Consider the following 24127-nt stretch of genomic DNA (forward strand, 5'->3'; position numbering starts at 1 on the left):
CCTGGATGCTCATTGGCTGGTTAAATCCGGCTCCACATACGGATGTTCCCCGTTTGTCGAAGGGTCACAGCAGCTGACAGAAGCCACAACAATAACATTAGTATTGCGTCATAATTAACATTGTCGTGGCTGGACTGAAAGTGAGTACATACACCCCTCACAATTTTTGTATTTAAAAAAACAAAAAATCTTTTAACGGGACAACACTCAAGAATTTACACCTTCGTACGAGTGTCCGTGTAGCTGGGAAACAGTTTAAAATAACCCAATACACTGTGATTAATGTGTAACCTGCGAGCAACAAAAGTGAGGACACCCCTAAGTGAAAATGTCTGGTCAAGTATTTCGTGTTTATTTTTCAGTTCACTGGAGCGTCACAGTTTACCGCTGGAATTCACTTCCACACCTCGATGACACCATCAGAGACCTTATGCTCCACGTTCTCCTCCATCTTCTGTTTGACGATGCCCCACAGATCCCCCTGTAGAAGGGTTGTCAAATTTATGGCCCAGAAACGCAAATCTAATCCAGCACATGGGGGTACAGAGAGAACACGTTCACTATTTTTCAACAAGTAACTGTTGTTGCTGATTTTGTCACCTGGGGGGCGCACTGACAACCATTTACCACTTAAATGACATTCTGAAATTGGCTGACACCTGATATTGATTGATGCTCTTGCAAAATTTCAGTCACCAGCTTCAGTTCAAGAGGTTGGTTTGGCAGAACCCTTTTATGTTAATGCCCTGCTACAATTTGTATGTATTTTATGTATACATTTACAAGACAGGCGGGGAAGTGCAAACTCTTTCTGAATAGTTACCACTTGTATGTATTTTTATGTATACATTTACAAGTCAGGCAGATAACTGCATGCTCTTTCTGAGGGGCAGTGATCCGGTGCCCTTTTGGGACTGGTCAGGGCGCTTCGGTCGGGCTTGGGACCTCCCTGGGTCCTGGGTGGTCGGTGGCGTCCCCCTGTTTGGGTCCCCTGCTGGACGGGCTCACCCTTCCTCGATATGCTGGCTCAGCAACTCCGTACACCAGTCGACTAACATGCATGTGATATGGTGTTCATTCACTTGTAAGTTCGATAGAAACACTATAAACTTGAATTACTTGTGCTGGGATCACTTATAACAACACAGGTTATAATAACATATCAACTCACAGGTTCTTACAGGTGTTTAGACACTAAAAAAAGAATCCCACCGCAGCACTCGACAGTAGCACTGCCTTGCTCATTTTCCCACATCCTGTCTAACCGTTTTCTGTTGTCTCTTATCTGGTTCTCTTGGTAAGTTGTTGCATGTCCTCACCTCGACCCATCCGTGCTTGTAAACAACTGAGCCTTTTCAAATTCAAAATGAGAATATTTGGAAACAATAATGTTAATCAGTTTGAACATGTACTGTATGCAAGTGAATATAGCCTCAAAAGGAATTGTCATTTATCAATGTATTCTGTTTTTATTTAGCGTTTCCACAACATCCCAACTTCATTGGAATTGGGTTTTGTAAAATGCACTTGAAATATTACATAGTTTTCAAAATTTTAGGAAAATAAAAATCCAGAAAATGTGGTGTGCATTTCTATTCAGCACCCTTGTGTCAACCCACATTTCACTGCAATTGCAGCTGCAAGTCTTTTGGAGTATGTTTCTTCCAGCTTTGCAAATCTGGGCATTGAATTGTTTGCCCATTCTTCTTTGCAAAATATATAATATACATTCACATTATATTCCCAAAAGCATTTGCTCACCTGCCTTGACTCACATATGAATTTTAGTGACATCCCATTCCTAATCTATAGGGTTTAATATGACCTCAGTCCACCCTCTGCAATTATAACATCTTCAACTCTTCTGGAAAGCCTTTCCACAAGGTTTAGGAGTGTGATTATGGGAATTTTTGACCCTTTTTCTAGAAGCAGATTTGTGAGGTTACACACTGATGTTGGACGAGAAGGCCTGGCTCTCAGTCTCCGCAGTAATTCATCCAAAAGTGTTCTATATAGTGTTGAGGTTAGGATTGTGCAGGCCAGTCAAGTTCATCCACATCAAACGCTTTCATCGGTGTCTTTATTAACCTTAATTTGTGCACTGATGCACAGTCATGTTGGAACAGGAAGGGAGCATCTCCAAACTGTTCCCACAAAGTGAGAAATGTGCAAAATATTCACCCCAGAGATCTAGTAAAAGGAACTGTGAATGCTTCAGCACACCAACAGATTTTGGACAGTCAAACAATTTGGGCATTACCCCTTCCTGTTCCAACATGTCTGTGGATTAGTGGACAAAGCAAGGGCCACCAAGACATGGATGACAGAAATTGAAAAACACCAAACCCCAATTTGCGCTCAGTGGGACTGGCAGCGCCTCTCGCATGGCAGCAGTCGCCCATTGGTTTAAGAATGTGGGTGTGAATGTGAGGCCTTGTTAAGCGCATTCATGGAAGATGAATGAATGAATGAAATATCCATCCATACATCCCTCCATCCATGTTCTTTACTGCTTATCTTCACTAGGGTCGCGGACTGCTGGTGCCTATCCCTGCTATCTTTGGGCGGGAGGCGGGGTACACCCTGAACTGTTCGCCAGCCAATCACAGGGCACATAGAAACAAACAACCCTTCGCAGTCACATTCACACCTACGGCCCATTTAGAGTCTTCAATAAACCTACCACGCATGTTTTTGAGATGTGGGAGGAAACCGGAGTGCCCGGAGAAAACCCACGCTGGCACGTGGAGAACATGCAAACTCCACACAGGCGGGGCCGGGATTTAAACCCCGGTCCCCAGAACTGTGAGGCTGATGTGCTAACCAGTTGGCCTGAATGAAGTATAACAAAGAAATAAATAACTTTTCCTTGCAGATAATAAAAAATACAGTCGAACCTTGATAAAACAGACCCCGATATAAAGGATATCAGATAAAATGGACCGTCAGGACTGAGCAATGTGTCCAAAAATAGTTTCCACTAGTTACTTAAACTGCTGTTGAAAAAGTCTGTTAGTTCCAGAATTGGCTGCGTTTGTTGACTGGCACTGTGACGCAATGCAGGTCGATAATGGGACTGACGTATTTCCGGGTCACAGATATACAATATGATGAGACGTGCATACGTAGCGGCCATGTTGAATGTGGGGCATTGACGTGGCGGCCATGTCATGATGGTTAAATCTATTGCCTATTGTGCCGTAGAGCGCAGCAAGAGAGAGAGCGGCATAGCGGCAGTGTTAACTCTGAGGAATACAATGGGGTCTGGAACGTGCCGTTTTTGGTACAGTAACAGTTTTTTTTTCAAGCCTTTGGCAACGGATTTGGAACTAGGAAGCACACTAATTCCTTGCGGCTCATGAAAGCGACTCACTTATGAGTGCTGTACGTTGCCAATGTCACCATGGCCAAGCACACCGGGGTGGTAAGTTTGGATAATATGTGAAACTTTCAAACATTTCCAAGCTTTTTAAAATATTTATTTCTAATAACCTTGTTCAGTACTGGGCGTTTTAGGCCATGAACAAAAACAGCAAAATATAAATTTTAGTACTGTACCCCTTAAGATGCCTGTATCAGCTCATACGAGTAGACTGATGTTCTGTTCTCACTCATGTTCTCACTCTTGAGAGAGGGGAGAAGACTGTCAGAAGAAGACTGTCAGGCTCCACTTCTCAATAAGGGAGAAGACAATAAACAATAATAATCCATACCAAACAACAACTTTAAGACACATTTTTACATATGAAAATACTGTGTACCAAAATATTTGTATTTTACATCCTCTCGGCCAGTACTTCTCAAATGTTTTACCCCAATACCAGGGGAAAAAAATACTAATAACCGTAATGACCAACACTGAAATACAGTAGCATAAAATGAGGCACAGGTTTTATTCCTAAAAAGTATATTTAATATTGTAAATCACTGTAACATTATGCACAGTTGGAATGTTAACACTGTGCTTAAATATAGAAAATAAAAAAGCCTTTACTTAGTAATTCAATTAAGATATATTGCACATACAGTGCCACCAGAAAATATTCACACCCCTTAACTTTTCCCATATTTTGCTATGTTACAGACTTATTCTAAAGTTGATTTGAGTAAAGTTTAAAAAAAATAAAAATAAATCATCCAATCATAAGATGGAGCAATATACTATATCTATCCGCCATGTAGGCACGTCGCTTAGCCAGCATGCTACAGCTATCTAGTTTTCTATTCATACCTGTTATAACATTACATTAAACACATAACCTGTGTCCTAACGCTAATGAATTCAACATTGTTAGCCTTACGCTAATGTTAAAGATTACAGCTAATGTTCAAGTTTACAGCTACAAACAAGCAGCTCGCTAACGTTGACGTCAATATTAGCAGCTAACTAGCCAAATAGCTTACCGAGATGACTGCCTCTTTGTCAGAAATTGAATTGACCACAACAAGCTTCCGTTTTAAGGCTGCCGCACACCGTGTGACACAGCCGAACCCGATTAAACAGTCATGCACTGTGCAGGGTTTGGCAACTGTTTTCATGAATGGCCGATCAGTCTGCCATTGGTGTTACTGTGATTAGAAATTTGAATCACCAGTGCACACCGTTGCAATTTACAGCCAATCAAAATGCACATAAGCTTTCCCTCATGCTGAAATTACATTTCCGTGTTTGCAGCGAGCCGCGCCGCCTCAAGCCATATAAATAGTATATAAAGCTTCAAATAATTGTGTTTTACATCAATACTTAACTATACTCAAAATTTATAATGTACCTGTAGGTGAAAAAGCAAACCATTGTGACCAAAATGTACGTTGTACATGATTGGTACATACCTCGCTGGGTACGTTGAAATGAATGGAGTCAGCGAGACTCTTCTAAAATATCCAAACTCTCACTTTTATTCCCTCCCACGTCCTCTCTTGAGCAACCCAATTTTCCTTAACTATTACTCTTTTTATGGTTTCATAAATGTGATAAAGTACATTATTCTCTCTATACAACATCAAACGCCTATACAGGCTCGCTATTCACAGCGTCCATATATTTAATCGCACATTGTTGTGGGGCTGCATTGGCAATTCTTATTTTTATACGATGGTTTGGTCCAATCAGGTTCGACCGCAGTGTGCGGCAGGCTTTAGATGGTCGTGCATCACTGTCATGCTGCCGCGAAAGGCAAGTTATTTCTCAAAGGTTACATCACGACTGACCCGGATTACCACCACTGTGCATGTGCCTCAAGGGCGGAAATGCATTAACACAACTAGCTTTTTGATCCAAACATACACGACGGCTGTGCAAAACAATGTCCCCGGAGTAAACAAGATTGTGTCGGCTGTGATGTCTTAACTCGCGGATACATTGGTGAATGAAGACATTACATCCGATCACAAAATTTGCATCAAAATCCAAAATATCAGTCAATCCAATTTAGCTGATCTGCTCCGTGCAAAGTCTCGGTTAATATCTCTCAAACATTCATAATCAAGCTCTTAAAAGTCCCTAACAGTCTTTGTTACTTGTGTAGGTAGTTTATTATAAGTTTGAGAGTTGTTGGTGGAGTACTGTTAGAGATGTCCTAACTGCTAATCATTTTAAACAATGCATTGCTTTGACTTCCAGATAATTTTCAGTGGACTCCTTTTTACATCAAGGTGATAAATAGAAGTTTATGAAAAGGGGTTGAGTGTCACTCACATGTGACAAATAGATGTCTGAGGTGAGCTAATCATCATCAACGTACACTGTCATCAGACCTATATGATGAGAGTAAACAGTCACAAGTGTTTATGATATGTTAGTGGCCTTGACATGACAACATCTCAGTAAAATACGTTTTGCTTTGTGACCAATCACCTCAATAAAGACCTTTATTCCCCTCATGGAGCAAGTAAGACAAAAGCCCTTGCCTCAGCACTACTGTTTATGCCGAAATTCGTTGGACATATCCTTCAAAGGAAAGGGGAGTGCATGTGCTTATTTGACAGTGAAAGGACAAAGTGAAGAGTGTGAGGTCCCAGAAGTGAGCCCTCACACATGAAACACACAAGCAGATACACCTGCCCAACACAGCACAAGAAGGAAGTGCGACAGCGTTCAAGTCACTAAGTGGAAGAGAACTGATGACATCATGTTACAGTTCAAAAAACGAGGTATAGCTGTGCATTTGCTTTTGTGTGTACGAGTACTGGACCTTGTTGATGATAATTTAACGTTATTGGCAGATAAGGTACATTCATGTGACTGGTGGGACAGTCAGAATCTTGTTAATGCGGTAACTTGTGCTACTGATTCCTTTTGTTATACATAGGTGGCACAGTAGGCTGGGCTGATGTGTCTCCTGTGCTTTGGTGAAGATGTTGCCATGGTGCCTGTCTGGTGCAATCAGCACAGGGACTACTAAGGGAGCCATTTTGTGTGTTGCTAGGCACGACAGTTTGGCAAAAGAACCCCTTTGTTTTCTGCGAATATTGTCTATACAGTGGTACCTCGAGATACGAGTGACCTGACTTATGCAGTTTTCGAGATACGAGCCGTCGATTGCCGAGGTTTTGCTTTGACTTGCCACCCCAAACTTGAGTAGGGGCTTGTAATAGTGCATACTGCGTAGCTGTTAGCTAATAAGCTAATTAGGCACTAGGAGCTATCACAAGCTAATTGAATAGCAGAATCTTTGCCCAGTGTATCTCATACGATGTGTATTTTATGCCAAGATAGGGCGTGTTGTTGTTATTATTATTATTATTATTATTATTTTTATTAGTGGCAATGCTAGCCCTATTTTGGGTCATTCACCAAATGGCCTTTTTCAAGGTCTAAAAAGTTAGCTCAAAATACATAAGGGTACTTTCCAGAATTTGGTCATGGCCCAACACCAAAGTACTCGACCCAGACTCGCTATTCAGTGCAAGTTTCTGTGAGAGGGACACACACACACACACACACACACACACACACACACACACACACACACACACACAGTGCATTTAAAGGTACAGGCACGCAAATGAAACTTGAGTTTGTTTGCATGTGTGAGACTTTTGGCTTGATTACACTTCATAAAACTAGTTAATATATTTACATTCTCTTCTATAATGTTATTATGACTATATTTTAAAATGTATTGCAAGTTGTCTTTTTTAAAAACGTTTTAAAAAATTGTGGCGTCTTTCGGAGGATTGGAACAGATTAATTGCATTTCCATTCATTTTAATGGGGAAATATGTTTTGAGATATGAGGTTTTTTTTTTTTTAGATAAAAGCATGGTCATGGTCAGAATCAAAATCATCTTTATTTGCCAAGTATGTCAAAAACACGAGGAATTTGTCTCCGGTAGTTGGAGCTGCTCTAGTACGACAATAGTCAATTGACAGAGAATACGTTTGAGACATAAAACATAAAAACACAGTCACTGAGCAATAAAATGTTACCAGTATATGTGGTAATGCTGGTGCAAATCTCAAGGTACCACTCTATATGGACTTGCACAGTGGATGCAGCATAACACTACGATTATTATATATATTATATAAGAAAATTGTTTTTTCTCTGTGATCGTGCTTATTGGACTGCTGCCAATAATTCTGGTTTTTGATGTACAGTGGAACCTTGATTAGGTATTTTACTAACATTTTCAAAATATCTGTATATCAAAATAGATATTATCATAGAAGAGGGATAAACATAAATTGAGCATTAGTTTGTAAGAATAAGGTAAGTATTAAGGATTCTAAGACACTTTTTACGTCACAAATTGGCCCAAATTTTCTTGCCCAGAACAACGTAAATCATTAGGAAATTTGTGACCGAAACCTTGACTCTTCAGATTTTTCAATGGCATCCGCTCGAGCCATCTCATTTTCCAGGTCAAACTCCGAGCAAGCGTATCGTCAGAATTGACTTGGAAAATAATACGAGTGAATCACATCCATATAGTTTTCTATCGTGTCCGAATCCTATGAACGTGTGATTTTGGAAGCCGAAATCAAGGAACCTTTTCCTCTTTGTCAGAAGTACAGAAACTCACCTGAATTGCAAATTTCAAAAAAGAGGTAGTAAAGGGATTTCCCAACAACGTAATCTGAAAAGAACGATAATCTTGCAGGAAACATGATTTTGGTGGACCTCTGCTTTATCCACGTGCCCGAAATCCGTCACAGCGAAATGGAAAGAAAATGGCGGCCGTTTTTCTAGATTTAGTAGCATACCTACCTTGATTTAACGGACAAATGGGGGGAGGGGTTGTACATTAAAGCTGGTTGTCCGTTAAACAAAAGACTTTAACTCGCTGGTTCATGGGAGGGGTGATAATGGTAGGCATGTTACTAAATCCAGAAAACCGGCCGCCATTCTCTTTACACTTCGTTCCACTGGATTTCCGGCACTTGGAGTCTTTTTTTTTTATACAAGTGGCTTGAATTTTTTAGTAACATACCTAATAATGGCGTGCTGGTAGAAAGTTGTTGTGGGGGCGAGTGGAGGGCCGCTTTCATGAGCTGCAAAGTTAGCTCGCTTCCTTTTTTCACCCCACGTTATGATTGGATTCCATAGAGAAGGGCTTGACAAAAAAACTGTACACTGTATTTTGTGTAAATGTGATTGAATGATGTAAATAAAATACTTGAACTGCAACCCACGCAGATTAGTGACCGATTGCAGGTGTGCAAACGTATTGTTGTACACTTTGCAACAGTTTGTGTTAGAGATTCAGTCAGTCACAGGGCACAAAAAAAACATTACCACTCACATTCACACCTATGGGCAATTAACAGTAACTAATATAACTGTTGCAAATTTTGAAGTGGAAGTCAACAATCCCACTTTCCAGTGTAAACATGAGACAGTGATGAGCGTGTTTTCTTTCAATTTTAGGAGAGGTTAGGCAGTTTGACCCAAACTTCAAGGGGCCGCTTCACAACAGGTATAATGTCACTTTCAATCAGTGCGTCCGCATTTTATTTAAAAACAACTATTAACGACATTCTCTCTTGTTCTCAGGGGATGCACGGATATGATCTGCTGTTTTCTCTTCATCGTTGCTTTGTTGGGCTACTTTGTTGTGGGAATTATCGGTAAGAATGATGAGTTATTAATGCGATATATAAAGTTGGCTCAACACTATTGTGACATTCTTGCCTTTTTCCTATATGACTCCTGTTGCCATGTTTCATCTTACTTCCAGAGTTTATAATCACAGTCCATATTCAGTGCAAAACAACATCCAATTAGTCGCACCAGCGTATCCTAGTGAAATCCAATACAAGAGCTGTATCACAGGTTCTACCTTTACAAAGATTAAAATTTCCAGAGTTGTGGGTGTTTTCAATGGTGTAAAACTGCACTGACTTGTGCCTAATGTATTGACCCTCTCATGTAACTACATAAAGTAAGCAAGATATAGTGTTAGAAACAGCTCTATGCAGTACAGTTCTACACCACAGCATAGTTGTTGCTGCGACCATTAGGGACTGCCACAACGAGTCATTTGTATGATTTGTTTGGCACAAGTTTTACCCCGGATTCTGGACGCAATCCACCCTTTGTTTATCCTGGGAATGGCAGTAGCTGGGATTTTGGGCACTGGCCGGATACCGAACCCATACCCCATAATAAACATATTGTTAAATGATTAAGTCTCTGTCAGTGTCAATCACAAATAGGCGAGATTGTTGAAATTGCTATGACTTGGTTTGGATTTTGATCTGGAAGTGTTCCTAATGTGAACAGTAAAGTGTGATACACGTGTTGGAATGAATAGAACTTACTAGTGTATGTTTCTGTACGTCCTAATTTGTTCTGAATAATAATTGTATTTGTCTTTCCATAAAGCCTGGTCTCAGGGTGATCCCCGAAAAATCCTCCATCCCACAGACAGCAGAGGGAACTTCTGTGGGCAAAAAGGAACAGCCCAAGAGTGAGTCATTGGGCATTAATAGCATAATGTAATGGTGCAGTAAATAATGTACAACCCCAATTCCAATGAAGTTGGGATGTGTTAAACATAAATAAAAACAGAATAAAATGATTTGCAAATCATGTTCGACCTATATTTAATTGAATACAATACAAAGACAAGATATTTAATGTTCAAACTGATAAACTTTATTGTTTTTAGCAAATAGTCATTAACTTGGAATTTTATGGCTGCAACACATTCCAAAAAAGCTGGGACAGGGTCATGTTTACCACTGTGTTACACTACCTTTTCTTTTAACAACGTTCAATAAACGGTTGGGAACTGAGGACACTAATTGTTGAAGCTTTGTAGGTGGAATTCTTTCCCATTCTTGCTTGATGTACAGCTTCAGCTGTTCAACAGTCCGGGGTCTCCGTTGTCATATTTTACGCTTCATAATGCGCCACACATTTTCAATGGAAGACAGTCTGGACTGCAGGCAGGCCAGTCTAGTACCCGCACTCTGTTACTACGAAGCCACGCTGTTGTAACACGTGCAGAATGTGGTTTGGCATTGTCTTGCTGAAATAAGCAGCGGCGTCCATGAAAAAGACATTGCTTGGATGGCAGCATATGTTTCTCCAAAACCTGTATGTACCTTTCAGCATTAACGGTGCCTTCACAGATGTGTAAGTTACCCATGCCAATGGCACTAACACATCCCCATACTATCACAGATGATGGCGTTTGAACTTTGCGTCCATAACAGTCCATAACATAAAAGAACAGGGGTTCTTTTCCTCTTTGGCCCGGAGGACACGACGTCCACAATTTCCAAAAACAGTTTGAAATGTGGACTTGTCGGACTACAGAACACTTTTCATCAGACCATTTTAGATGAGCTCGGGCCCAGAGAAGCCGGCGGCATTTCTGGGTGTTGTTGATAAATGGCTTTTGATTTGCATAGTAGAGTTTCAAGTTGCACTTACGGATGTAACGCCGAACTGTATTTACTGACATTGGTTTTCTGAAGTGTTCCTGAGCCCATGTGGTGATATCCTTTACACATTGATGTCAGTTTTTGATGCAGTGCCGCCTGAGGGATCAAAGGTCACGGGCATTTAATGTTGGTTTTCGGCCTTGCCGCTTACATGCAGTGATTTCTCCAGATTCTCTGAACCTATTGATGATGATATGGACCGTAGATGATGATGACGTTGAGGAACATTGTCTTTAAACTGTTTGACTATTTTCTCACGCACTTGTTCACAAAGAGGTTAACCTCGCCCCATCTTTGCTTGTGAATGACTGAGCAATTCAGGGAAGCGCCTTTTATACCCAATCATGGCACCCACCTGTTCCCAATTAGCCTGTTCACCTGTGGGATGTTCCAAACAGGTGTTTGATGAGCATTCCTCAACTTTCTCAAGTCTTTTTTGCCACGTGTCCCAGCTTATTTGGAATGTGTTGCAGCCATAAAATTCTAAGTTAATGATTATTTGCTAAAAACAATAAAGTTTATCAGTTTTAACATTAAATATCTTGTCTTTGTAATGTATTCAATTAAATATAGGTTGAAAATGATTTGCAAATCATTGTATTCTGTTTTTATTTATTTTTAACACAACGGTTGTATGTTGATGTCCTCTCTTTTCATATAGGAACAAGCCTCTTCTGTTTTACTTCAATATCCTGAAGTGTGCCAGTCCGTTAGTGCTAGTTGAGCTCCAGTGTCCCACCACACAGGTCAGCTACAAGAGACTTCTTTTTTAATTGTTATAATTGTTTTCTAACCGTTATGTCACCTGTTCCAGATATGTGTAGAAAAATGTCCTCACAAACATCTCACTTTGGACAAACTCAAGAATAGTAAAAAAGAAGACCGTGTCTATTACGAAAAGTATTGCAAGGAAGGATTCTCTCAGGTACAACATGCACTTAAACATTGCGTTGTGCATTACATTTATTTCCATTGCATTGCGATGTACAACGAAATTATACTTGGTTCATACTTGGTTAAAGATCTATGTGTGGTTTGTTTGTGAAGTGAGCTTTAATGTAATGGCTATTGTGATAACAGCCCCAAGGGAGCACATTCGCATTATTAGATCTAGTCGTTACCATGACATGCCTTTCTCAGTATTTACACACAGTTTTGATATTTTTGATAAACTGATTCTGTGTATTAAATATCGTTTCAAAATTCATTCAAGGGCTATCTATTTTTTTCCATTCAGGCTGATGCCACTGCTGACATCTGGAAGAAAGGCACGTGCCCTTACATGCTCATGCCCAGCAGAGCCTGTAAGTGAGAGGCATGTCTCATCTTAGGAATGCTTAAACAAGTGTTGTCACAAAACAATTTTTGTTATGCGCCCCTTTTGCAGTCACGCGCCGCTGCCTTCCATCTCTGTCAAGACAAAAGGGAGGCGTCGTGACGGTGGGCAATGAGACCATTATTGAAACTAGCGAGGGAAAAACCGTTGAAGCCGAAGATGTACTTGATGCTACCAAGTGAGTTCCAATCAAGGTTTTTAAAGTATCACATGCTTGGGGGTTGAACAACCTCAGATTTGTTTTGTAGTGTATGCAAATGTGGTAATAGTCAAGTCGACGTTGATTAATGGATGATGTAGTTGATATTTTCTCAACTCGCTGTGCGCGTCAATGTAAAAAAATAAAATAAAAATGCTGTGCAAAGGCTTCCTCACTCAATCTCTCCCTGTGTCTGCTCCAATATGGCTCAAAAGTCCCCCTCCCCCCCCCTGACACATTCATCCAATCACATTCAGGTATGTTCCAGGTACAATTGAAACCTAACCCTAACTATAACAACAACTCATGTAACAAACTACACTAAGAATAGTGTAAAGCTAAGCTGTCAAATGTTACGTCCGTATTTTGTTACAGAAATCACTCATTCGTAACACCGATTATTCCGGATACTGGGGGGGGGGGGGGTGGAAATCCAGCGTCTGACATTAGCGCCAGTATGGTGCTGTGTCTGCCACTGTGACGAGAATTTCATGAACGATTTTGGTGAAATAAAAACTATATTGTTTTTAAAAAAAAGATTGTGTTTAAAAAAAAAAAGAGGAAAAAAATGCTCTGTGCCTCTGTCAGAAGTGGTCAGTTCCCAAGAAACTACAACCATTAACATAGTGCTAAATCTACTTTACACTGTGCAACCGGTTTTAAAATGTAATTTAATTGGAATTAATTTGGTTTTGTTACAGGAAGTCCAACATGGTTCTTGAAGCTCGCCATTCGGCCATGAAAATCTTTGAGGACTACACTCAGTCGTGGCACTATATAATGATGTAAGAACATGTGAATTATACACAAAGAAAATTCTGTTGGGCTGCATTTTTAAATGCAAATGTGGTTTACCGTGACCCTCATATTTGTTCGCTTTGCTTTACCATCTCTAGAGGTCTGCTAGTAGCCATGCTTATCAGCTGGCTCTTCATAGTCTTGCTGCGCTTCCTGGCAGGCATCATGGTTTGGGTCATGATTGTCCTGGTCCTTATTGTCATAGCATACGGTAAATCTCCTTATGCCTTGCCTGTAGAGAATGTGGCTTCAAACAGCATATGCACCTCAGTTACCATGGTTACACTTTTATGTAGCACAGGGAACATTGAAAGGGACTAAATATTGGGTGTGTTCTTAGGTACTTTACATTGTTACCTTGAGTATGAAAATCTGATTGGAGACCCTGGTGCTGATGCGACGATCAGTGATCTGGGCGTGCAGACCGACATCTCGATCTACCTTGAGATCAGACAAACCTGGCTGGCATTCAGTATGCTCCAAAATGCTCCGCACACACTCACTCACCTAAATAGTGAGTTGAGTCTATTTTAATTCCTGCCACTTTTGCAGCAATCACCCTCGCCAGTGTGGAGTTCCTCATCATCGTGCTTCTCATCTTCCTCAGGAAGAGGATCCTAATTGCTATTGCCCTCATTAAAGAGTCCAGCAGGTCAGCCTCATTTCTCTATTACATGTTGCAATTTTACGACACTATTTTTATATTCATCCATCCATTTACACAAAGTTGACCAGTTACGTCTTGGAACCACTAACCATCACTATGTTAACACTCAGTTTTGACTTTCGGAGAGTAATTAAATTATCATGGTTTTAGTGGTAAGTATGGTTATAATACAGTCTGGGAGCTTTGTCTAATATTGTTCGCTTCTCATGTTGCTAAATAAGGCAATGGAAATATTAGAAACATCTCTTGGTGTAACAAGCATAATCAAAGTCAACTTCAATGTTAAAGAAGAAATTTAAGGCTGCCTCCTAGTTTAACTCTTGTACTATAGCAAATAGCAAAATAATGCACAAAATACCCACAGTACATACACAATCTGTCCAAAATAAGAATTGCGGATAAGGTAATACTTTAAAGTGAGAACGGTGTTTGAGTGGCTGATGGTGACTTGGAAGAAACAACAGTGTCTAAAACCAATTTATTTCAACACCACTTGACACTACAATAATACTTGAATACCTCCATTACAGTGTTGATGTTAGTGTCAAATTGAACCCTCAGCCAAGCGAAACATATTTATAATCAGGATAACATAATTATGGACCTGCTGTAGAGCAAACACTGCCACTAACATCCGCTGCTGGCTGTCGCAAGTGGTCATTCAACGAGCTACACTCTTGATCTATGATAAATTATTGTATTCTGTTTTTATTTATGTTTAACACAACATCCCAACTTCATTGGAATTGGGGTTGTACATCTGTGGAAAGAGCTGAAACATGTCGTCTGGAGAAAGCCCCTCTCAAACCTGAGACTACTGGACCAGTTTGCTCATGAGTGGGCCAAAATACTTGCAGAGAGGTCCTGAAGTCTCATTGAAAGTTATAAAAATCATTTGATTGTAGTGATTGCCTCAAAAGGTTCCATCCATACATAGATCTTCAGTACCGCTTATCCTGCCCAGGGTCGTGGGGCGCTGGAGCCTATCTCAGCTGACTCCGGGCGAAAGGCGGACTACACCCTGAATTGGTAGCCAGTTAGTCGCAGGGAGCCCTCAAAAGGTTGTGAAACAAAATATTAAGTTAAGGTGGATATGTTACTAAAAACGTAGAAACGTAGAAAAACGGCTGCTATTTTCTTTATTTTTTTTGTACCCAGAAATAGGGTACCTGAATTTAGCGAAGGTCAACCAAAATTGCGTTTTCTCATTGCATCGCGCAAGTTAATACTTGTTATTTTCAAATTACGTTGTTGGGAAATTTTTCAATTCATTGAGATTTTCTGTGGTTCTGAGAAAATTTAAAATACTCCCTGATTTCGGCCTCGAAAATCACATGCTAGTAAGATTTGGTAACGATACAAAACTATATGGTGGCAATTTACTTTTTTTTTTCTGTGAAGTTTGAAGTAATTCTGGTGATCATGTTTACTCTGTTTGATCATCAAAATGAAATGCTCAGAAGGCTCGAGCAGACGTTTCCGTCTCAAATGAGAAACATCTGGGCATTTTTCTACCAAAGAGTCAGGGTGTCGGTTTTACATTTCTGAATGATTTACCTTCATTTCTGGCCAGAAAATCTTGGAAAGATTTCGACAAAATGATATAAAATCCTTAATCCTTATCCTATTTTTTTATAAACGAGGGCTCTTTTTTTATTATACAATATGTCATCTATTTTGATGTAAAGGTATTTTGAAAATTTTAGTAACATACCTAGTTAAGGGTACCATCATTTTTGTCCAGGCCTGTTTCATGAGTTGGTTCTTTTAAAGAATTCTGTTGAACCACAATTAGAGAGCAATTTCTGATTTTGATTGCTTAATTTTCATTCAATTTTTAATCAGGTTGAGGTTATTTCTGTGACCCCTCTGGGTTTTTCTTTCATTACAGAGCGGTACCAACAATTTTATCCATGTGTATCTAATATTGTTAGCTTATCAACTGTCAGCATGTTAGCATTTGAGCTATTCTCTTTTCAAAATATAGTAACTGATCACGGGGCAGAATGAAAATGCTCATCAATCTGCCTCAGTGTCTTCTCCACTCAGGTTACCGTATTGGTATGTTAGCATGACAACAGTTATCATGTTAGCATTTGAGCTAATCACCTTTAAAATGATACCTGACCACAGGGCACATCGAAAGTCCTTATCAATCTGCCTCAGCGCTTTCTCTACTCAAGTTGCCATCTTGCTATATGTTAGCATACCAAATGTTAGTATTTTTAGCAACTGTCAATCAAAATGTGTCTTTTTTAAGACTTTTCAATTTGTTGAGGTCAAAGTTTAAACTAGTTCTATCATGTAAGTAAAACCCTAAACAAACAAAAAAACGTGCCTGTGAACTTCATTCATCATTTCATTTTCAGGGCATTGAATTGATCGCAACTGGAGTGTTCTTATCAAAACGTGCGTAGGATTCTGACTAAAAATGGACTAACGTGCAAAAGCTGAAAATAGCCTACGACCAAAATTCTATCAAATCGTGCTGACGGACACTGGCACACCTGAAGGGAATTTACCTTGATAAGTTAACAAGAGAAAGAATTGGGCCCATCGACAATGTTATTGCTACTACAATGAAAAACACCAGAAGAATTTACTTAAAATAATTTTATTTTTGAAAAGAACGGAAATTACGCCAGTTTACCACATTTTAATAATGTACAACCAATGATCAAAGTAAGCACTTTTTTTCAGTTTGGTGGCGTAATGTACAAATCGAGACAGCGGCATGGCTGAGAGACTGAACCGGAAAACACTGTTCAGTCTTATATTGCAAATAAGATACAACACGTGAACAAATAAGTGGTTCAATGTGTCCTTCGTTTATTCCAGTTGGGAATAGCGGTCGCTAAGCGCAGGTAGGATGCAGCCAACCATGCCCCTCCCCTCCCCCATGCACGTCCAAACGCATATTACGCACACCTGTTTTACATTATTCTTTTTTTTTCTGAATTCTTTTCAGGGCTATTGGATACCTGACATCAGCATTATTTTACCCACTGCTGACTTTTTTCCTCCTGTCAGTGGTAATCGCTTACTGGGCGGTCACTGCAGTGTATCCTTTCACTTCAGATGATGATCAGGGATGATGCAGACAAAAGATAGTAATACAAAGACTGATTCTTTGTACACTGTGGTTTCATCATCTTAACATCTTTGCCATTCAGTTATCTCGCCACATCCAGTAAGGAAGTGTACAAAGTGTCCTCCCCCACTGACTGTCCAAAATACCTTCTCAAGACCTGTGATCCTAAGGTGATGAACTAAATCTGCGCCTCATCACATCTTCATGTTTCTTGTATGATGTTCACATATTGTATCTCTACAGACATTCAACACATCCGATGTGCTTTCTGAGTGTCCTGATGCTGAGTGTAACTTTGCCTTCTATGGCGGGGAGTCCCTGTACCACAAATACCTCATCGTATTCCAGTTTTACAACGTCTTCCTCTTTTTCTGGTGCACTAACTTTGTGACGGCTCTGGGACAGGTCACTCTGGCTGGCGCTTTTGCCTCATATTATTGGGCCTTTAAAAAGCCTGACGATTTGCCCGGCTACCCTGTCTTCTCCTCCCTGGGCCGAGCCATCAGGTGAGAAAATGGATTTGTGAAGTTGATGGGCTTACTTACATAGCTAACTCTTCATCCTTGTCAGGTATCACACGGGCTCTGTGGCGTTTGGCTCGCTGATCCTGTCTGTGATCCAGATCATCAGGGTTCTTCTGGAGTACCTGGATCACAAGATGCAAGGTAAGATTCAAAACAACTAGACACTTGAGTATGTAACTACTTTTGCACATGTAGTGTAAGCAGCCATGTTTCCTGACTGCAAAATTTCACCCCAATGAAAAATGCCCAAAAGTAGTCATTTTAATACATTTTCGCTACTTGACAAAAAGTACCAAACTGAACCAAATTCTACTACTTAACGGAAAAGGGAATTTGGTTTTATACGGTATTATATAACAATTGGTTACTGTATGTAGTGCTTCACAAAGTAAACTTTTTTTTTGGAGCTTGCGTGGGATAAATTCCCACTCAATACATTCTTCACAATGGACCCATGTTTGACTTGTCATAGCAACATAGTATGTGTGTGTGTGTGTGTGTGTGTGTGTGTGTGTGTGTGTGTGTGTGTGTGTGTATATATATATATATATATATATATATATATATATATATATATATATGTATATATATATATATATATAAAAAATGCAACAATGAATTACTCCAGCCAAAATGCTTCCTTGGTGATTATCCTCCAGGTGCTCAAAACAAGTATACTAAATTCCTGCTGAACTGCATGAAATGTTTATTCTGGTGTCTGGAGACATGCATCAAGTTCCTGAACAGAAATGCTTATATAATGGTGAGTTTCTGCAAGTACAGATAACCTGAGTGCTGTCATTATACTAAAACTGTGATACTATGTCTGAAGATTGCCATCTATGGGAAAAATTTCTGCACATCAGCTCAAGACGCCTTCATGCTTCTGTTGAGGAACATTGTCAGGTTGGAAATGAATAGATTATATACTTCATATATTATATTTTACAAACTTTTGCACTCACTGGAGACTTCTAAAATGCTGCCTTTGCAAGTATTATAATGCTCTGTTGCCAATATAAAAATATTAGAAAACTAATGTACATTTTGATACAGCTCTTATCCATCCATTTTCTATATGACCTTTCCTTATTAGGGTTGCGGGTTAGCTGGAGCCTAACCCAGCTAGCTGCCTTTGCACAAGTGGTGGAGCACACTTGGACTGATTTGCAGTCAATCTCACTGCACATAATAGACAAACATTCACACCTTTGCACAATTTTAGAGTCTTCAGTGAACCTAACATGGATGTTTTTTAGACAGTGGATCAAGGCAATTTACTCTCATGCATTGTGCCTATTTCAAAACAGGGTGGCTGTCTTGGACAAAGTGACTGACTTCCTCTTGCTCCTTGGGAAACTGCTCATTGTTGGAGTTATTGGTAAGCTATCGCTCACAAAGGTATAGTAAATGTAACGTGTAGTTGTACGAACTTTCTTTCTGCACAGGAATCTTCTCTTTCTTCTTCTTTACTGGAAGAATCAAATCTGCTGAGTACACCCATCCTTCTTTGAACTACTACTGGGTGCCAATACTGGTGAGAAAAACATTTGTATAAAGAGCATTCACAGCAAAGACATCTACCAAAGCTTTAACATTTTTCAGTTATGAGTGTGAGGACGGACAATCGAGGATTTTTAGTATTTTGTTCAAAGCAGAGAATACTTTTTTTGTTCTTTTTTTCCCATAGAAACAATAAAGTGTATGTACCAGTAATAGTTTTTTTTTTTTAATGTGTTGAAGCATTCCTAAATGTCATTTCAGCACCACTGATAGTAGTAATGATAATGCATTATTTGCTAACATTGTCTAACAAAGAAATAAGTACTGTACTACTTTATTGAAAACCTTTTCAAGAAGTCAGAATATAACACAAACCGTTGGTACTGCAAGTCCCAGCAGCTTGTTTGAATACTGTTTTAATAGGTTTTCTGAATAGTATCAGTGGTGCAGAATGCTTGAGGTAGGATTTTTATTCTCCAATTAGACGATGACAGTTGGAGCCTACCTCATTGCCCATGGCTTCTTCAGTGTGTACGCTATGTGTGTGGACACGCTCTTCCTCTGCTTCTGTGAGTACTGAGTACTTTTTATTGGTATGGTCTCATTCCTTATTGTACTAGATCTAAAACTGAGCTTCTTGTTTCTTGCTTTGTTTCTGACTCTCCTCATCTTTTTCTCCCCTTTAATTTGACTTCATTTTTATTTTCCAATGTATTTTCATTATTTTCCTTGAACCCAATTAAACCGTACTCACTGAAGGTGAGGACTTGGAAAGAAATGACGGCTCACCTGGAAGGCCTTACTTCATGTCCCCCGAGCTGCATGATCTCATCGGCTTAGCAAATAGGTCTGAGGGAGATGGAGACGATGCAGACTCTCCAAATCAAGAAGATATGGGGGAGGAGGAAACTCTTCAACTGGAAGAAGGCGGAGTTGAACTAAAGGTGCAGTCTGATGTCTCGCAGTGGAACGAGGAAGAGGAGCCTCTACAGGACAATTCTGTAGAAGCAAAGGAGACCAAGGAGCAGTCACTCAGTGAAGGCAAGGCGGTCGAAGAGAAAGAAGCAGAGGTGATAGTGGTGCTAAAGCAGGAGGAAAATGTGGGGGCAGCAGCACCTCCAAGTGACGAGACAGAGAATAAAATGTAGAAAAGAAGCAGAAGAATCCAAGGGAAAACATGGTGCTTCTGCTACTTGGAGAATGAAAGAACCTCAGTGATTATGTGGGCTTTAAAAACTGGGCAGTAAGATTTGTGAACTGGAGGAGGTTGTCCCTCAAATCCTGAGGCCCAGTGTGTCTTATGTGGCTTGAAAAATGCCGTTGTGTTGGTCTTAGAACCGTGTTGGTTTTGACATGTTGAGAAAGTGCTTACCGTGTCTGATCACTGTCACTGAAATACTGTAGGTTTTCAATTAATGCACTACACAACCTCTCTGATCTGTGTTTGCGTTTCAGTTTGACACGCATCTTTGTAAATGATTTTTCACAATACCAGCTGACGTCAAAAGGTTACATGCAAATTTGATATCCTGTATATTTGATCTTTCTGCAGTCGTGTCTACAATATTCTCGGCTTTAATCTTGTAAAGAGACCCTTACCATGTATTACCACCTATTTGCCTTGGTATATTGGACTTGCATTAATTAGGTGCTGTGATTTGTAGCTCTATGATGCAGCCATTGTGACATCTTGCCTTTCTCTGTCCTTATCCATCTTAACGTGCTGCATGATGTTGGCATGGCCTTCTAAAGCAATCTAAACTAATTCTTTTGTAGTTTTGTCACCTTGTGAAATGTATGCTGGCATTCCATATTTATTGGATTTTGTTCTTAATTAAAGAAAAACTGTTCATGTCAGTCATGGTAGCAACTAAAAGGTGGAATACTCACAAGAACTCAAATGCTCCTCAGATAACTTGGAATTGACAGGGATTAGGGATTGTTAAAAGAGTCCCGCATATAGCCAGGGCTTTTGATCTTTCAAGACCAACAGAATATTGTGTTCTGTTCAGTGGTGGAAATTGGCAATGTGGGAAGGGTATAAGCACATGAACACTTAAACGAAATAGTTTTAGAAACAACATTGAGTATAATGCAGGCAGTTCTACACCAGAAACTCACAATTTTTTTTGCAGAGGTTACAAAAGTACAAAAAAATTGTATTTGAACCAAACAGACCAAGACAAGCAGGACAATGAATGAATGAATGAAAAAAAATTGCAATGTGAAATCAGGCTTGAAAATGGTCAAGAATTGAGAGAATCACGTGTCACCGAATGCAAATGCATGCTTGCTTTCACGGCTCCTAAGCGGGGAGAAAATTACCAGCGACGGACATTGCACACACACTTCACGGGCTGCAGAGAAGCAGCCTCTGAGCCGGCAGAATGACCATCAGCCACGCTGCCGGGACAATTTTCCCTTGGAGCTTCAACGGGACAATGCACTTCTGTGGCTGCCTCGGGGTGGACCATAAGTGGCAACAGTAGCACAACAGCCCTTGGATAATTTATTTCCCCTCCCCGTGACATCCGGCCAGATACTGAGGCTGATGACCCTAACGCTGTTGTGCTGGGCCTCCTACTGAAGCCGCTGTCGGGCTGGCAAGGGGCCCGGGATGGTGGATTCCGTCCAGTTGACCGTTGCCTCGCAATACAATGAGCGTGGCGCCATACGGCAGAGACACTAGCCTACACTTCAGGGAAGATGTATTTTTTGAGTAGTTGTGTGCATAGTTTTAATAGCTAATTGCACACTATACTGGTAGGAATGGGTCAAGTTAATGGATGAGAAAATGGTAATTCTGCCGAATGGCCACTGCATGGAATAGGGGCGCTTAGTGTTTATTTTGTGGGGGTTTAATAGCTAATTGCACACTATACTGGTAGGAATGGGTCAAGTTAATGGATGAGAAAATGGTAATTCTGCCGAATGGCCACTGCATGGAATAGGGGCGCTTAGTGTTTATTTTGTGGGGGAGGGCCTCATGCTGGAAAGTACACAACTAACTTGCATGGTGCTTGGACTCCGGGGTAAAAAATCTCTGAATCGATCAATTCTGACAGGTTGATCAGGACTGAATTGACAACCGACCATCCAGACTACACTTTGTACTTTGTTTTAACAGCTTGGTATCTGATAAATTAGCTTAGGATTACAACTAAAAAGATACCTATCCTGCAAAAGACGATAAACTCATAAGGCTTGCCAAACGTGATAAATGTGATAGTAGAAGATACTGTATATACACCATGAAACACGTATACAGGCTCGCTGTTCAGGGCAGCTATATATCCAAACGCTCAATGTCCAAGGGTGCGTCGGCAACTCCTATTTTTATGCGATTGTCCAGTCCAATCGGGTTCGACCGCATCGCGCAGTGTGCATCATGCCAAAGAGATTGAATGTTACAAATGCAAAAGCCACAAGAGTCTGACGCCATGATTATATCACCAATGGGCAATCAGAGCAAAGTTGTTTTCCATATTTACATTGAGAAGATGAGTAATCCAATCAGAGGAAAGCTCTACAGCACTACTTTATGAAAGAACAATCCAGCCGTCTCAACTGCCAGACGAAAAAGACCCAGTAGAACAGCTAGAAAAATGACATTGTGGGCATTTTCAACCCAAATCATGCAAACCCGATAAAAGGGCATCAAATATTATAAAATTAAAACAGATGGAAGGGGACCTTTCAATATGGCCATGGATGGGGATCATCTTGCTTCTCCATTCTGTTGCCATCACCGTTAATGCTCCGTGGTTCACATTCCTCTATTGGCTGTCATAAGCTGTGCCCGGCATTTCCGTTGTTGGAGCTTGGGTGGTGCTTTGCGCCCTCTTACACTCTCTCTCTCTCTCGCTCTCTCTCTCTCTCTCTTCCCAGTGATCACCTCGGCCGCATACCAGTTGTCAATCAGCCTTCATCACCAGCATTTAAGCCTGCCAGATCCAAGACTCCACTGCCAGAGTATTAAAGTTCACCCGTGGTACACCGGCTCTCTGCTTATACGTAAGCTACGCCAGTCCTTGCAATATTTCTGATCTCCATGTTCTTCCTTGTCCTCAGTGCTCTTTCCGTGTTCCCCACTTTTCTGACCTCTTCCACCAAGCCGTCAAGCCATCAACTTGCTCACACAAGCACCTGCCGCACACTCCGTCTCGGCGACCCGCCAGCATGCCTCCAGGATCCAACTCCGAATCCCTTCTCAATAAACCATTCTCCAGAACTTCTTCAGCCTCCGCCTGCTTCTGGGTCCAGTTAAAATCGCATCGTGACATTGGCCACTGTCCTTTTCTTTTTCTTTTTTTTTCAGCTTTAAGACCCCAAGATCAGAACCGTTGTCTACTTTGACAAGGGAGTACAAATCATAGTAGTCCCACAGGTTTTCAAATGCAGGGTGTTAATCATCAGAAAAATAATATACTCAAGTATAGTCCAGATACCTGAAAATTAGAGTAAGCAAATTTATTTATATAGCGCAGTTCATACACAAGGTAATGTGCTTTACATGATTTAAAGCATTTAAAAACAAAGACAAAATACAGCTTATAAATACTTAAAACAAAGGAAAAAATAAAAATACAACTAAAACAGCGTACAGTGCAAGAAAGATCATTTAAAAGGGGAAATGCTCTAAAAAGCATGAGGAAAATAAGTTTTTAACCTGGACTTAAAAACATTCACACTTGGAGCTGACATCACTTCTGTTAATAACTTATTCCATTTGTGTGCAGCATAATAGCTAAATGCTGCTTCACCATGTTTGCTTTGGACTTTTGTGCTCCACTGTTTGACATGAGTCTGTCGATCTCAGAGCCCTACTGGGTTTATATACATTAGCATTTTTTTCCATGTAGTCAAGACCTAAACCATTTAGTGATTTATAGACCAGTGGGCGAACTTTAAAATCCATTCTAAAGCTGACTGGGAGCCAGTGTAATGACTTTAGAATTGGAGTAATATGTTCTCAGTCTGACCTCTTTGTTCTCGTCAGAACCCGACCTGCAGCATTCTGAATGAGTTGCAGCTGCTTCATGCTCTTTTGGAGGAGTCCAGTCAGACGCTATTACAATAGTAAGTCTACTTGACATAAAAGCATTGATGAGC

General features: G+C 40.3%; 1 protein-coding gene and 1 long non-coding RNA gene across 5 annotated transcripts; both read left to right on the forward strand.

The window, feature by feature from the left end:
* Positions 1–11: 11 nt before the first annotated feature.
* On the forward strand, positions 12–1581 carry LOC133476382 (uncharacterized). The gene is made up of 2 exons (XR_009788044.1): positions 12–140; positions 363–1581. It is a non-coding gene; the product is annotated as an uncharacterized LOC133476382 (long non-coding RNA).
* A 4356-nt stretch (positions 1582–5937) lies between these two features.
* On the forward strand, positions 5938–23216 carry LOC133476383 (choline transporter-like protein 2). 4 transcript variants are annotated; one of them, XR_009788045.1, is made up of 22 exons: positions 5938–6153; positions 8874–8922; positions 9000–9073; positions 9831–9915; positions 11559–11643; positions 11712–11822; positions 12135–12201; positions 12285–12411; positions 13134–13217; positions 13329–13441; positions 13571–13702; positions 13783–13882; positions 16866–16958; positions 17071–17158; positions 17232–17494; positions 17559–17653; positions 18172–18275; positions 18345–18418; positions 18823–18893; positions 18961–19049; positions 22904–23006; positions 23087–23123. XR_009788045.1 is itself a non-coding variant. In XM_061769686.1 (22 exons), the coding sequence occupies exons 1-22, from the start codon at positions 6132–6134 to the stop codon at positions 23059–23061; spliced, it is 2169 nt and encodes a 722-aa protein (XP_061625670.1). In that variant the 5' UTR covers positions 5938–6131; the 3' UTR covers positions 23062–23216. The 4 variants fall into 4 exon arrangements, 3 of the variants coding, with proteins under 3 accessions (XP_061625670.1, XP_061625667.1, XP_061625669.1); XM_061769686.1 differs by adding an exon at positions 19500–19584 and having other exon boundaries at positions 22904–23216; XM_061769683.1 differs by lacking the exons at positions 22904–23006; positions 23087–23123 and adding exons at positions 19500–19584; positions 19775–20855.
* Positions 23217–24127: the final 911 nt, after the last annotated feature.

The sequence above is a fragment of the Phyllopteryx taeniolatus genome, chromosome 4, assembly GCF_024500385.1.
Source record: "Phyllopteryx taeniolatus isolate TA_2022b chromosome 4, UOR_Ptae_1.2, whole genome shotgun sequence".
In the NCBI taxonomy this organism is placed as follows: Eukaryota; Metazoa; Chordata; class Actinopteri; order Syngnathiformes; family Syngnathidae; genus Phyllopteryx; species Phyllopteryx taeniolatus.

Bases quoted from the DNA above. Each gene is read 5' to 3' on its own strand.
- LOC133476383 (XM_061769683.1), top strand. From the start codon at position 6,132: ATGTTACAGTTCAAAAAACGAG. The intron at 11,644-11,711 runs GTCAGCTACAAG...CACCTGTTCCAG, and splicing joins TCCAGTGTCCCACCACACAG to ATATGTGTAGAAAAATGTCC. The intron at 12,202-12,284 runs GTAAGTGAGAGG...CCCCTTTTGCAG, and splicing joins GCTCATGCCCAGCAGAGCCT to TCACGCGCCGCTGCCTTCCA.